The sequence below is a fragment of the Balaenoptera musculus genome, chromosome 15 (assembly GCF_009873245.2).
Source record: "Balaenoptera musculus isolate JJ_BM4_2016_0621 chromosome 15, mBalMus1.pri.v3, whole genome shotgun sequence".
NCBI classification, from domain to species: Eukaryota; Metazoa; Chordata; class Mammalia; order Artiodactyla; family Balaenopteridae; genus Balaenoptera; species Balaenoptera musculus.
The window spans coordinates 15,285,839-15,298,816 of record NC_045799.1 but is presented as its reverse complement, the minus strand read 5'-3'; the positions used below and the strand labels follow the sequence as shown (position 1 = coordinate 15,298,816).

The 12,978-nt window shown below is 51.5% G+C and overlaps 1 protein-coding gene across 5 annotated transcripts; it reads left to right on the top strand.

Moving 5' to 3' along the window:
* The first annotated feature begins 417 nt into the window (after positions 1–417).
* On the top strand, positions 418–8,509 carry RBPJL (recombination signal binding protein for immunoglobulin kappa J region like). 5 transcript variants are annotated; one of them, XR_005016661.1, is made up of 9 exons: positions 418–570; positions 840–1,014; positions 3,344–3,481; positions 3,899–4,008; positions 4,289–4,441; positions 5,189–5,344; positions 5,487–5,590; positions 5,702–7,669; positions 7,925–8,002. XR_005016661.1 is itself a non-coding variant. In XM_036827662.1 (8 exons), exons 1-8 carry the CDS (start codon positions 496–498, stop codon positions 8,064–8,066), a joined length of 1,053 nt encoding a protein of 350 aa, XP_036683557.1. In that variant the 5' UTR covers positions 418–495; the 3' UTR covers positions 8,067–8,509. The 5 variants fall into 5 exon arrangements, 4 of the variants coding, with proteins under 4 accessions (XP_036683557.1, XP_036683555.1, XP_036683558.1 ...); XM_036827662.1 differs by lacking the exon at positions 5,702–7,669 and having other exon boundaries at positions 7,925–8,509; XM_036827660.1 differs by having other exon boundaries at positions 5,702–7,989.
* Positions 8,510–12,978: the final 4,469 nt, after the last annotated feature.

Genomic DNA, 12,978 nt, shown 5'->3' with positions numbered 1-12,978 from the left:
TACCGATGGATTGAATGAGGAATGTGAAAGAAAGAAAGATTCGGGTTTTAATGGGGTTCACAGTCATGGAGAAGCCTGGGGAGAGCGGTGAGAAAGGTGTGTGTGGGGGGGGGGGCGGGAATCAAGGATTCTGTCGGGTCTTTGCTACCTTTGAGACGCCTACAGGACAGTCAAGTGGAGATGGATACACGAGTCCAGCGTTTACATGTCTCCGCAGGTTCTTCTGCCCCCCGCCCTGTGTCTACCTCGCAGGTCCCGGATGGAGGGTGAAGCCAGTGCAGGGCCAAGGTGAGGGCGGACTCCAGGGATGCCGGGCGCCTCCCTCTGTAAGGCGACCCTCAGTAGGGCTCGGGAGCGGGGCGGTTCTCAGTCGCAGTCTCAACGCGCCCTCTGGCGGCGAGAACTAAGCTTGCCTGACACTTGAGTCCCAGAGCCCGCTCGCGTCCCTTTCCAGCCCACCAGGCAGGGGAGACCGGGCCCGTCGTCTGCGGTTACATGGGACTGGACGGCGCGTCCGGCAGCGCCGCCGAGACGCAGAAGCTGAATTTCGAAGAGCAGCCGGACTCCAGGGTGAGAGCGCATGGGAAGGGGGTTCGATTCTTGCTCCCATCCTTGCCTCTCTCTTTGGTGCAGGGGGGCTCCTTTACTCCCCTGCAGAAGCCAAAAGATAGGTGGGGATGCTGAGAGAACGGGATTCTGCCTTGAGGGTGAGCCCAAGAGCTTGGACGTGCAGCTTCATGTCACGTCCGACGGGGCGGACGTCAGATAACGGGGGAAAGTCAGTTCATCCAGGGACTTAGGGCTGGGGTGAGACGATCCCATCTCCGCCAACCCTGTAGGAATTCGGTTGCGCCAAGACCCTGTACATCTCGGACGCAGACAAGAGGAAGCACTTCCGGCTGGTGCTGCGGCTAGTGCTCCGAGGGGGGCGGGAGCTGGGCACTTTCCACAGCCGCCTTATCAAGGTCATCTCCAAGCCCTCGCAGAAGAAGCAGTCGCTGAAAAACACCGACCGTGAGCGGGGTGGAGCCTGGCCGCTGGGCGGGACGGGGAGGTGCCCCAGGTCTGGAAGCTGCTAGGTTTGGGAGGGGGGAGGGGGAGATGCCTGGATTGTAGGGGTGGGGTCAGGGTGGGAGAGGTGGAGTCTGAGTCGGAAGGGGGCGGGGTCTGGGTGAGTAGGTGTGGCTTAGGTTGGGGAATGGGAAAAGTTGGAGAGGCAAGAGCAGAGGAAAGGGGACAGAGGCCGACTTGAGCTTGGGGTTCCCCAAAATGGCCAGCAGGTGCTGAGCTAAAGACAGATTAAAAGTGATAATGAAAGGGCAGGGGAAATTCAGTTAAAAATATTTATTCGGTGCCTGATGTATATGCAAGTGTCTGTTCTGGAGGAACGGACAGCCTGGCAGAGGAGAGAGACACACATAGCTGATCAAAGAGACAGTTTGAGATAAGTACTGCCCTGGCTGCCAAGTGACAAGTCCCAGGGCTGATGGCTTTGAAAATATGAGGAAACAAAGCCTGAATGACAATGACAACATCACTGCTACCCTCGCTGGAAGATGGAAGGGAGAAGTAGGGGATGGGGGACTTTCTTGGCAGGTATATACATACAACACCCTGTTTGACGCTCAACCTTGTTAGGTGAGTCGCAGATGACGAAAATGAGGTTTGAAACATTCATCCATTCATTTAAGAAATATCTGGGCCTGGGACTTCCCTGACGGTCCAGTGGTTAAAACTCGGCACTTCCACTGCAGGGCACGCGGGTACAATCTCTGATCAGGGAACTAAGATCCCACATGCCATGCAGCGTGGCCAGAAAAGAAAGGAAGAAAGAAAGAAAGAGAGAGAGGGAGGGAGGAAGGAAGGAAGGAAGGAAGGAGGAAAAGAAATATTTGGGCCTGTCACCTTACAGGTGACTTGCCTAAGTTTGCCCAGCTAGAAAGTGGCCTACCCAGGGTTTGAACTTGAGTCAATGTGACTGTGAAGCCCAGCTCCCACCCCTACACCTTACTTACTGTCTGTTAAAAACCTTGAAGAATGTCTCAGATCCAGGCAGTGCTCTGGCTGGCCCTTGGTGTCAGGAAAGGGCCAGGGAGGGGTAAAGTGGTATAGTGTGATGGTTTTTTTTTTTTTTTTAAAGCTTGAATGCATTATTTATTTATTTATTTATTTAGGGCTGTGCTGGGTCTTCGTTTCTGTGTGAAGGCTTTCTCTAGTTGCGGCGAGCGGGGGCCACTCTTCATCGCGGTGCGCGGGCCTCTCACTGTCGCGGCCTCTCTTGTTGCGGAGCACAAGCTCCAGACGCGCAGGCTCAGTAGTTGTGGCTCACGGGCCCAGTTGCTCCGCGGCATGTGGGATCTTCCCAGACCAGGACTCGAACCCGTGTCCCCTGCATTAGCAGGCAGATTCGCAACCACTGCGCCATCAGGGAAGCCCCAGTGTGATGGTTTTGAGTGCAGATTCTGGAGCCAGGTGGCCTGGGTTTCAATCCTGGCTCTGCCACTGGCTAGCTGTGTGATCTAGAGGGAGTTGTTCTCTTGAATAGAGATAATATTTTCTACCTCAGAGGGTTGTTAAGAGAAGCCAAAGGGCTAACACATTTTAAGCATTTAAAACAGTACCTGAAACACAGTAAGCTTTAGCTATCATCATTATGCAATGGATAGGAACTTGGGTTAAGTATACATTGCGCACCAACAGTATGCCTAGTACTGTCAAGGGAGAGAGGGCGATGACCCAGTGCTTTCTCCCCAGGTGGTCAAAATCCAATTAGAAAACAAAGTGGCTGCTCTGAGTCTGTGTTAAAAGGCTGGAAGAGATCAATGTCAAGCCCTAGAAATATACTGGTGTTTCACACCACGCAGCCTTTGCTTATGCAGCCCCCCTGAGCAACTCCTACCTACTTCATGCTTCCCAGCTGAGAGTATAACCTCCTCCAGGAAGCCCTCCTTAACCCAGCCAGCCCTCACTATATCATATTGAAAATTTATATTTATTCCCTGTCTCCCCTCTGAGACTGTGAACTCCTCTAGAGCAAAACTGGGTCTAATTCACCCTTTGGCACCCAGTACCCAGCACAGTGCCAGCCACCAAGTAGGCACTTAGTAACTACTTGATAAAATTCTGTTTATTGAACTGAAGGATGCCCAGGCAGCAAAAAGAACCAGACAAAGGTACAGAAGTAGGATTACAGCAGGTGCTAGACAAATAGCGGTGACATATGAATGCCCAGTGTGTCTGAGAATTTGAGCCAGACTGGCTCAGGGGACAGAGGATGGGAACTTACCTGGCAAGTCCAAGGGACCAAGCCAGGCAGGGGCACTGATTCCACCTCCCCTCACAGTGTGCATATCCTCGGGCTCAAAGGTCTCCCTCTTCAACCGCCTGCGCTCCCAGACGGTCTCCACGCGCTACCTCTCTGTGGAGGATGGGGACTTCGTGGCCAGTGCACGCCAGTGGGCTGCCTTCACTCTCCACCTGGGTAATCCCACCAGCAGGCCTGGGGCTGGGCACTTCACATGCATTCCCTTTTTAAATCTTCATCACAACTCCTCAAGGAAAGTAAAATTTGCCCCATGGAACCGAGGCTCAGAAACACAAAAAGACTTGCCAAAGGTCCCAGTGAGTTGGTGACTGATCCAAGCTATTCAGACTCCAGTGTCCAGCCCCTTCCCTCAACTCAGCCCCCACCCCAGGGGGCAGACATTCGCAAGGATGGCCACAAATGACATCTCCAGGCTGAGAATCTTCAGCCTTAGCTGCCTTCCTGTGTGCCAACCTTGCCCATAAGACCCATGTGCAATGTGAGGTGGAGCCAGAGGCAAGAAGGGTGGAATTTGGGGCAGAAGCTTGGGACCCCTGAATCCCTCCTTCCTTCCCTCCTTCTTTTTACTCCCAGCTGATGAACACTGTTCCCAGGGAGACTTCCCGCCTCGAGAGGGCTACGTCCACTACGGCTCCCTGGTGCAGCTGATCTGCACGATCACGGGCATCACACTACCTCCGATGGTATGGGAAGGGAGGGCACAGCTGCAGGGGTTCCCCCCAGATCCACACAGAAGGTGTGACCCACAAGTGCAGCGCTGGAGAGTGAGAGCCCAAAGCATGATGACACCTATCCTCACTTGGGATACTCAGTGCTTTGTGGGGCTGGATGGAGGTCAAGCGCTGGCGTGGGGGGAATATGCCAGTGTCCTGCCTGGCTATCGAAGTAGCAGAAAGAGGGAAGGGAAGCCTGTGGGCACCCAGGCAACTTGCTGCCACGCTTCCTCCCACCCTTTTGCTGTAGATCATCCGCAAAGTAGCTAAACAGTGTGCACTCCTCGACGTGGATGAGCCCATCTCCCAGCTGCACAAGTGTGCATTCCAGTTTCCAGGTGGTCCTCCAGGAGGGGGTGGCACCTACTTATGTCTCGCCACAGAGAAGGTGGTGCAGTTTCAGGTGAGAAGCAGAGAATATCAGCACCAAGGCGTCCCAGAAAGTCAGAGTGCGGAGAACGTAGAATGTAAGGTCACCATCATCATCATGGCTGCTACTTACTGAGCAATACTGCCTCCCGTGGAATGTTAGAATCGTAGACTATCAGGACAGAATCAGAGAATGTAGAAAAAATAGTGATAATGGTATTGAGCAATACTTCCCAAAGGATATTAAAGTCATAGAATGTTGTGATATAAAATTGTAGAATGTAAATTAAAATAATAATAAGTAATAGTATTGAGTATTATTGAGCAAAGACTATTAGAATCGTAGAATGTTAAGACAGAATTGTGGAAAATTACTATTATTATTATAGTAATAATATATTACTATAAATATAAATAAACTATTATATTATCATAAGAGAGAAAACCATAACATGTAGAAAATAACATTATTATTGAGCAATAATCCCTCCCAAAGAATCTTAAAATTTTGGAATGTTAGGGCACAGAATTGCACAATGTTTAAAAAAATGGAATATTCTAGAATTCTAAGCAAATACACCTTTAGAAACCAGCTAGTCCAGCGAGCTGATTTAACTCCAAAGAGAGAACTTAAGGGTTTTGTCCAAGCTCGCATGGCAGGTAAACCGCAGAGCCGAGGACCGGAACGCTAGGAGCGCGGAAGCCTCTGCACTGAGCTGGATGGACGTGCTGCCAGCCGCCAGCCGCGGCTTCTGCCCCATCCCCTCGGATCTCCCCCCAGGCCTCCCCCTGCCCCAAGGAGGCGAACAAGGCGCTGCTCAACGACAGCTCTTGCTGGACCATCATCGGCACCGAGTCAGTGGAATTCTCCTTCAGCACCAGCCTGGCGTGTACCCGGGAGCCTGTCACTCCGGTGCCCCTCATCAGCACCCTCGAGGTGAATCGGCCGCTGGGGGGCGCTGGCGGGCGCTGCCGGGCGTGGATACCGCCTGCGCTGGAGGGTGGGAGTGCAGGGGAGGGAGGGCTGCGGGCTCTCGGCCACCGCTTCTCCCACACCCCCTGGTCTCACCCTCCCCCAGCTGAGTGGCGGGGGCGATGTGGCAACCCTGGAGCTCCACGGTGAAAACCTCCACGCGGGGCTCAAGGTTTGGTTCGGGGAAGTGGAGGCCGAAACCATGTACAGGTATGAGGAGGGGGGGAATCCCATGGGTCCCAGGGAACGGAGCAGGTTAGGGGTGGAGGGATGCGTGCCATCAGTATCACTGCAGCCCTGACCTCGATGCCCCACCCCCAGGAGCCCGCGGTCCCTAGTGTGCGTGGTACCAGACGTAGCCGCCTTCGGCAGCGACTGGCGCTGGCTGCGCACACCCATCACGGTGCCCGTGAGCCTCGTGCGCGCCGACGGCCTCTTCTACCCCAGCGCCTTCTCCTTCACCTACACCCCCGAGTACAGCGTGCGGTCCGGGCCCCCGGGCGCCTCCGCGCCCGCCGCTGACGCCGATGCGCTCCTGGAGAGCATCCATCACGAGTTTACACGCACCAACTTCCACCTCTTCATCCAGACGTAGTAGGCGCGGCCTGGACGCTGGGCCTGACCCCCGGCCGGTTTTCTGGGTCCTGGGCCCTGCCCTCTGCCCTGTGCTGCGGAAGTGAAGGCTGCAGCCCGAGCAGCAGAAGCCTCTTGCCTAGAAACCCGGCCCTGTGGGTCTAACACGGGTCACTCGCTCGTCCTTTTCCAGCTAGGAAGACACGACCTGAGTGACGCTCCCTTTGTGTCCAGTCAGGAGTGTGGCTTTCCCTGTCTTTGTTTCTGGTTCACTCTCTAAATCAATCACACACTCTCTCTCCCTCAGTAACTTTGTAAATCTCTCTTAGTTGTGCATCCCTAGCCCTCCATCTTTGTCCTTCTCCATCTCTCTATGTGTCTTGCATACAGTTTCACACACTCTGAAGAGTGTGTGAAATTCCAAGCCTAGAGCATTTCCCCTCCTGGCAGCTGTGTCTCCCCTAGAAGAGGAAATCCATAGTTTCACACATCCGGGCAAGGGGCAATGGGCTCCTGAGGCATGGCCTGCTTGCCCTGATGCACCAGGTCTTAATGTGGAACCCTGGATCCCACTCATAGCACTGAGTCCCTTCTGGAGCACGAGGGCCCTGCCCTGGAGTACTGGGTTTCACCCTGCAATACAAAGCCCTAACCCTCCATATTCTTCCTATGGCTGGAGCCGGGCACAGCACCCATGCGGGCTGTTTGGTCTCTGGTCCACAACTTTGGTGGCTGGTTAGGTCCCTGGTGTGGTGGTCAGGTCTTGCCATCTTAACTGTCTACCCAGGCATTTCTCTCACAGGCCCAGTAAAATGCAGTCCTGAGGGTCAGAGATTGCTCTGCTGTGCCAGCATCAACTCCTATCCAAGGCAGAGTCTGATCTGTATGACCCACCTCCACACAGAGGGAGGTGCCCCAGTGTACTTCGCCCCCCATACACACAGAGGAAAGGACCACACGTGCGATGGAGCAGATAGATTTGTGACGCTTTCTGGAGGAGGAATGGGGATTCAGAAGCAGCCAGCATCCCTGAGTCCCTGTCCCTGCCCTGGGGACCACCTTTTGCCTCTGGGGATAAGTTACCCTACTAACTATCCCTCCACCTCAAGCAAAGTTGCACCCCAGGCCCAGGGGCAACCACAGGACACAGAACAAAACTTTCCGAGGACCACTCCAGGCAGAACTCCCGGGATCGACTGGGCGATAAGCCAGCCAAGAAAGTAGCTTCTTTGCTTGGAGCCCAGGGACTGAATCAAAATTCATCCCTGCCCAGCCTTCCCACCCTCTGCCAAGTCCACTCTCTACAGGGAGGGTCCTGGCTCGGGCTTTTGGAACAATGAGGCAGATCTCAGAGGTGCCAGCTACTTGTACCAGCCCCTGGGGGTGCTGAATGGGGAGAACTGGTCTGAAATGTGGGTTGAGAGCTCTCACCCTTCTGGGTCTTCCTTTGAGCTCTAAGTTCATTTCCTGTGACACTCTTCCCCGAGAACATGGAAACCCCCGTGAAAAAGGAGAAGCTGATATTTCCCAGGGGGGCGAAATGGGCTTTTGCTCTTAGGCTCCCCAAAGTCTTGGCTAAGTTCTGTCCTCTGTCATCAGCAAGCTGAAACCCATGATGATGGGAAAAGAGAAGCTTGTTCAAAGCCTGTCATGGCCCCTGAGAGTGGATCCTGGCTGAGGAACGCAAAGAGCAAATTGATAGGAAATGTCCTCGATGTGAGTGCCTGCCCTAGGAGAGTTTGAGCTCACTGCCCCGTGATGATGTTGAAGCAGGAAGCCACTTGTAAAGAGGCTAAGAGGAGTTTCATAGCACATCACACGGGGAGTTAGGGCTCAAGGGCCTTTCCAGCCCTGCCCTCAAGAACTTCCTCTACCACTCCACAAGGCAGAAGTCCCAGAAGCCAAGGACCTAGTTGGCCTGAAAGCCCAGGCCCAGCCATGCAGCTCTGTCTTTTTTTGCACTCCCCTTAGGGCACCCCAGGACCCTTGGTTCCACCTACGCACCCATCTGAAAGTCTGTGGCCTCAGAGCTCCAACCCTGGCCTGTCTTCTGAGTTCCAGCTGCTGGACTGTCCTTGGAGGTCTTCCCTGCCATGAGCCTGAATCCATCTAACATCAAACTCCCCTCCCTCTCCCCGTCCCTTTGCTAGAATAGGTTTCTTCCTCTACTCCACTGCTGCCCTGTTCTCCAAACTCAGCCTACAGAGTAACTTCTTCAAGATTTCCGCAAGGCAAGACTGACTACGTAATTTGTAGGGCCCAGGGCAAAATGAAAATATATGGCCCCTTGTTCAAAAATTATTAAGAATTTCAAGACAGCGATAGCACAGCATGAAATCAAGGCATGGCCCTGCTAAGCACAGGGCCTTGTGTGACTGCCAAGGTCACAAGCCCACGAAGCTGGCCCTGGCCCCAGGCTTTCCACCTTTTTCCCATAGAATCCCACTGGGACCATGTACTGCCCACCTTGGATCAAAGGGCTTTATATATGCGTCAATTGTCCCCTCTAGACTGTGACCTTCATGTGGAAAAGAGCTCATTCTGGTGTGTCTTAGGAGGTGCACTACAACGCCTTGAACACTGAGTCGGCACTCAATAAATACCAAATTGCATGGCATTGCATTGGCAGGTATTTGGATTTTGCACGTGCAAAGTGAAACCAGCAGATGGCACTGTTCTCCCCTCAAGAATTGAGTTTTCATTTATAGTTTGAAGAACTGTTAGGGTCCTTAAAGATAATCTTAACTCTTCCATGCTCTCAGGATTAGAACCCCACAGGGTTGAGAGTCATTGCTGTGGTCCATATTTCCTCCTCATTTTACACATGGGGAAACTGAGGCTCTGAGAGAGAAAGTCCATGAAACTGAGAGCAGCTTGATGGCAGCACCTGATTTGAATCCTATACTTTTTTTTTTTTTAATTTTTGTTATTTATTTTTGGCTGTGTTGGGTCTTCATTTCTGTGCGAGGGCTTTCTCTAGTTGCAGCAAGCGGGGGCCACTCTTCATCGCGGTGCGCGGGCCTCTCACTATCGCGGCCTCTCTTGTTGCGGAGCACAGGCCCCAGACGCGCAGGCTCAGTAATTGTGGCTCACGGGCCCAGTCGCTCCACGGCATGTGGGATCTTCCCAGACCAGGGCTCGAACCCGTGTCTCCTGCATTGGCAGGCGGGTTCTCAACCACTGCGCCACCAGGGAAGCCAAATCCTATACTTTTAATGCTAAGTCTGGGGCTCTGAGATTCTTTTAACTTTCTACTTAATACTCTTTAATACTCTTAATTCCCTGCTACGTGTAGGTAGAATGTGTATGTTACAAGGGGCGGGGGGTGGGGGGATGGGGTAGGGCACATAGTGTACTCTCACTATGAATAAGGTCAAAATCTCCATTCCAAAAATCTCCCAATTTACCAGCTCTCATGCTGCCTGAGACCCCACTGGGAAAAAGCTAATCTTCCGGTTTAAGCATTGACCTTTGAGTTTCTCTCTCTGTTCTGTTTCTTTTCAGTTGTTTCCTCAAGTAGAAAGTCATTATAACCAGTGTGGGTACAATTCTCAGACCCCTACTCCCTGAGGAGGATTCTGACAGCTGTGGGCACAGACCGTGAAGATGGCAAGGGAGAGAAGAATTAGCTTTAAGGGGAACGAAACCAGTCAGATGATATATACTAAGTTTTGCAACATCAGCCCTGACCATATTCACCCAAAAAGGCCCCCCAGGCAGACCTGGCTCTGTTCCAGACTCCAAGGGACAAAGGCAGGCCGGGCAGCGGTGCTACAATAATGATTTCCGTGCTTAAGTGGTAAACACCTGTTACGGCTGGCTGTTCGCCTCCTGGGGGGACGGGAGGGGCAGGTGAAGTTCTGGGATGGGGGCGGGGGGGTAAGGCAGAGCCTTGTGACCAAGTTCTCTATGGACTCACTCTGGTTATAGGGCACTGAAGTGGGCCCCACTCTGCCAAGCTCATCCCCAAGCCCCCATCTGGTTCTAAGCACCCTCCTCCCGACCCTGGCTGGGGTCCGGAAGTACACCAAGAGCCCCTCATCCAGGGTGGGAGTATCCTGGGCTCGGCTGGTTGTGTCCTGGTATAGACGTATACAGATGGTCCCCAACTTACCATGGTTCAAATTACGATCTTTTCACTTTGCGACGGTGCAAAAGCAATACGCATTCAGTAGAAACCGTACTTTGAATTTGGATCTTTTTCCGGGCTGGCGAGATGCAGTCAGATTTTCTCTCCTGATGCTGGGCAGCGGCAATGAACCTCCGTTCCCAGTCAGCCACGTGATCGTGAGGGTGAATAGCTGATACACTGACAACCATTCTGTTTCTCACTTTCAGTACAGTATCAATAAATTACATGAGAGATTCAACACTTTATTATAAAATAGACTTTGTGTTAGATGATTTTGCCCAACTGTAGGCTAATAGAAGTGTTCTGAGTGCATTTAAGTTGGGCTAGGCTAAGCTAGGATGTTTGGTAGGTTAGGTGGATTAAATGCATTTTCAACTTATGATATTTTCAACTTAAAATATTTTCAACTTACGATGGGTTTATCGGGACATAGCCCCATTGTGTAAGTCGAGAAAGATCTGTATATATGTACACTATATGTATATACATACATTGCCTTCTCCTCACACTAGTGACTCGTATGTATTTTCAGAGAAGTCACCTTAAAATGAAGGAATGCAGAGCTAACAGTGACATTTCAGACGACAGCCAAGCTGTATGTACTAGGTGGGTGAGTTTGTCTAGTTCAAGGCACTTAACCTCTCTGTGCCTCAGCTTCCGCGTCTGTAAATGGGGAAAATAGGATTGGTTTCGTAAGATGTCATGAAGAATAAGATAATACATGGAAAGTACGTTCAACAGTGGCCCAGAGTTTACCACTTTATATAGGCTAGTTGCTGCCATTGTTACTCCAGAGGCACTTGTAGAGACGATCCAAACACTGCAATTTTCCTCCAACGTACAGATGAGGAATTTGATGGTCCAGAGGAGGCAAGTGACCTTCCTGCATTCATGTTCCATGTTCCGTAACTAATTACCACAAACATTGCAGGTTGAAACAACATGGCTTACTGTCCCACAGTTTCCACGGGTCAGGAGTCCACACACAGCTTGGCTGGGTCTTCTGATGAGGGGCTCCCAAGGCTGTCATCAAGGTGTCAGCCAGGGCTGCAGTCTCTCCGAGGCACAGGGCCCTCTTCCAAGCTCACATGGTTGTTGGCAAAATCCACGTCCTTGTAGGTGCAGAACTCAACGGCAGCTTGCTTCTTCAGGGCCAACAGGAGGGCATCACTCTCATCAGGAAGGTCCCAGACCCTCTTATACATATCTTCAACTGATTAAGCCTGGCCCACCCAGGATAATCTCCCCTTTTACTAACTCAAAAACCAACTAATTCAGGACCTTAATGACATCTGCAAAATCCTTTCACCTGTGCTACCCAATGTGCCCTTACCATGGGGGTGACATCCATCATAATTAGAGGTCCTGCCCATACTCAAGGGGAGGGAATAGACAGGTTGTGTACTCCAGGGGGCAGAAATCTTGGGCGCCATCTTGGAATTCTGACCATCCCACTCCCCAAAACCACATAGCAAATTATTGGCAAGGGGGAAATCTATTTGGCCTGTAGGCCTCCCTCCACCCCAGGAAGGAACTGCCCCATACAGGGGTCAGTGCTTCTGCTGCTTCAGAAGATTGGCAGGATCATGAATAAAACTGGCCCAATATTGTCCAAAACCACTTTGCATCCCCTGCCCAATTCTCAGAAATAATATTATACCAAGCTCCACTCAGAGTTAGCATTCCACATAAATTAACCCCTGTCCAGAGTTGACCAGCAGTGGTGCTATAAGAACCAGCCTTTAAGATGGCTTCTGATGAGTCTCGCCTCCTGGTATTCCTGCCCTTCTGTAGTCCCCTCTCACAATGAATAGGGCTGACCCCTTTGATCAATGGGATTTAGTAGAAAAGACAGTGTGTGACTTCTGAGGTTCGGCCATAAAAGGTATTATAGCTTCCACCTGTCTCTCTTAGATCACTCTTTGGGAAGAGCCAGCTGCTGTGTCATGAGGACGCTCAAATCAGCCCCATGGGGGTCCGCATGGCAAGGAACTGAGGACTCCTGCCAACAGCCAGCACCAACTTGCCATGTACATGCGCCATCTTGGAAGTGGATCCTCCAGCCCAGTCAAGCTTTCAGATGACTGCAGCTCTGGCCAACATTTTGACTACAATCCCATGAGACTCCAGAACCACCTAGCTAACTCCTGCCCATGGAAACTATGTGAGATATTTACATTGTGATAAATCCCTAAGTTTGGGGGTAATTTTACACGGCAATAAAAGATACAGGGCCTTCTGGAACTAATACCTCACCCAAAAGATGTGTTTATGATGAGAATAAAGTGCCACTTATGGAACACTTCCTATGGACCAAGTTCTGACCTACCTCCCTGGAGCCCATTGGAGCCCAAAGTAACAGCTAATGAAGCTGAAATCCAAATCCTGGGATCCTGACCTAATCTTACACCATTCAACCTAGCCCTACCACAGTCAATATGTTCTATATCTGTTCTATCCAACAGAGTAGCCATCAGCCACATGTGGCTATTGAGTACTTGACATGTGGCTAGTGCCACTAAGGAACTGAATTTTAATTTTTTGAATTTTAATTAATTTTAATTTAAATACTCACATGTAACTAGTGGCCACTGGATTGGATAATGCAGATCGAACAGATGGGAGGGACTGGGACTTCCCTGGTGGTCCAGCGGGTAAGGCTCTGCGCTCTCAATGCAGGGGACCCGGGTTCCATCCCTAGTCAGGGAACTAGATCCTGCATGCGTGCCGCAACTAAGAGTCTGCATGCCACAGCTAAGAAGTCCGCATGCCGCAACGAAGATCCCGCGTGACACAACCAAGACCCAGCACAGCCACAATAAATAAATAGATAAATTAAATTAAATTTTGAAAAAGAAAGGATCTTACCCACCTCAGAGGGTTGCTATGAGGA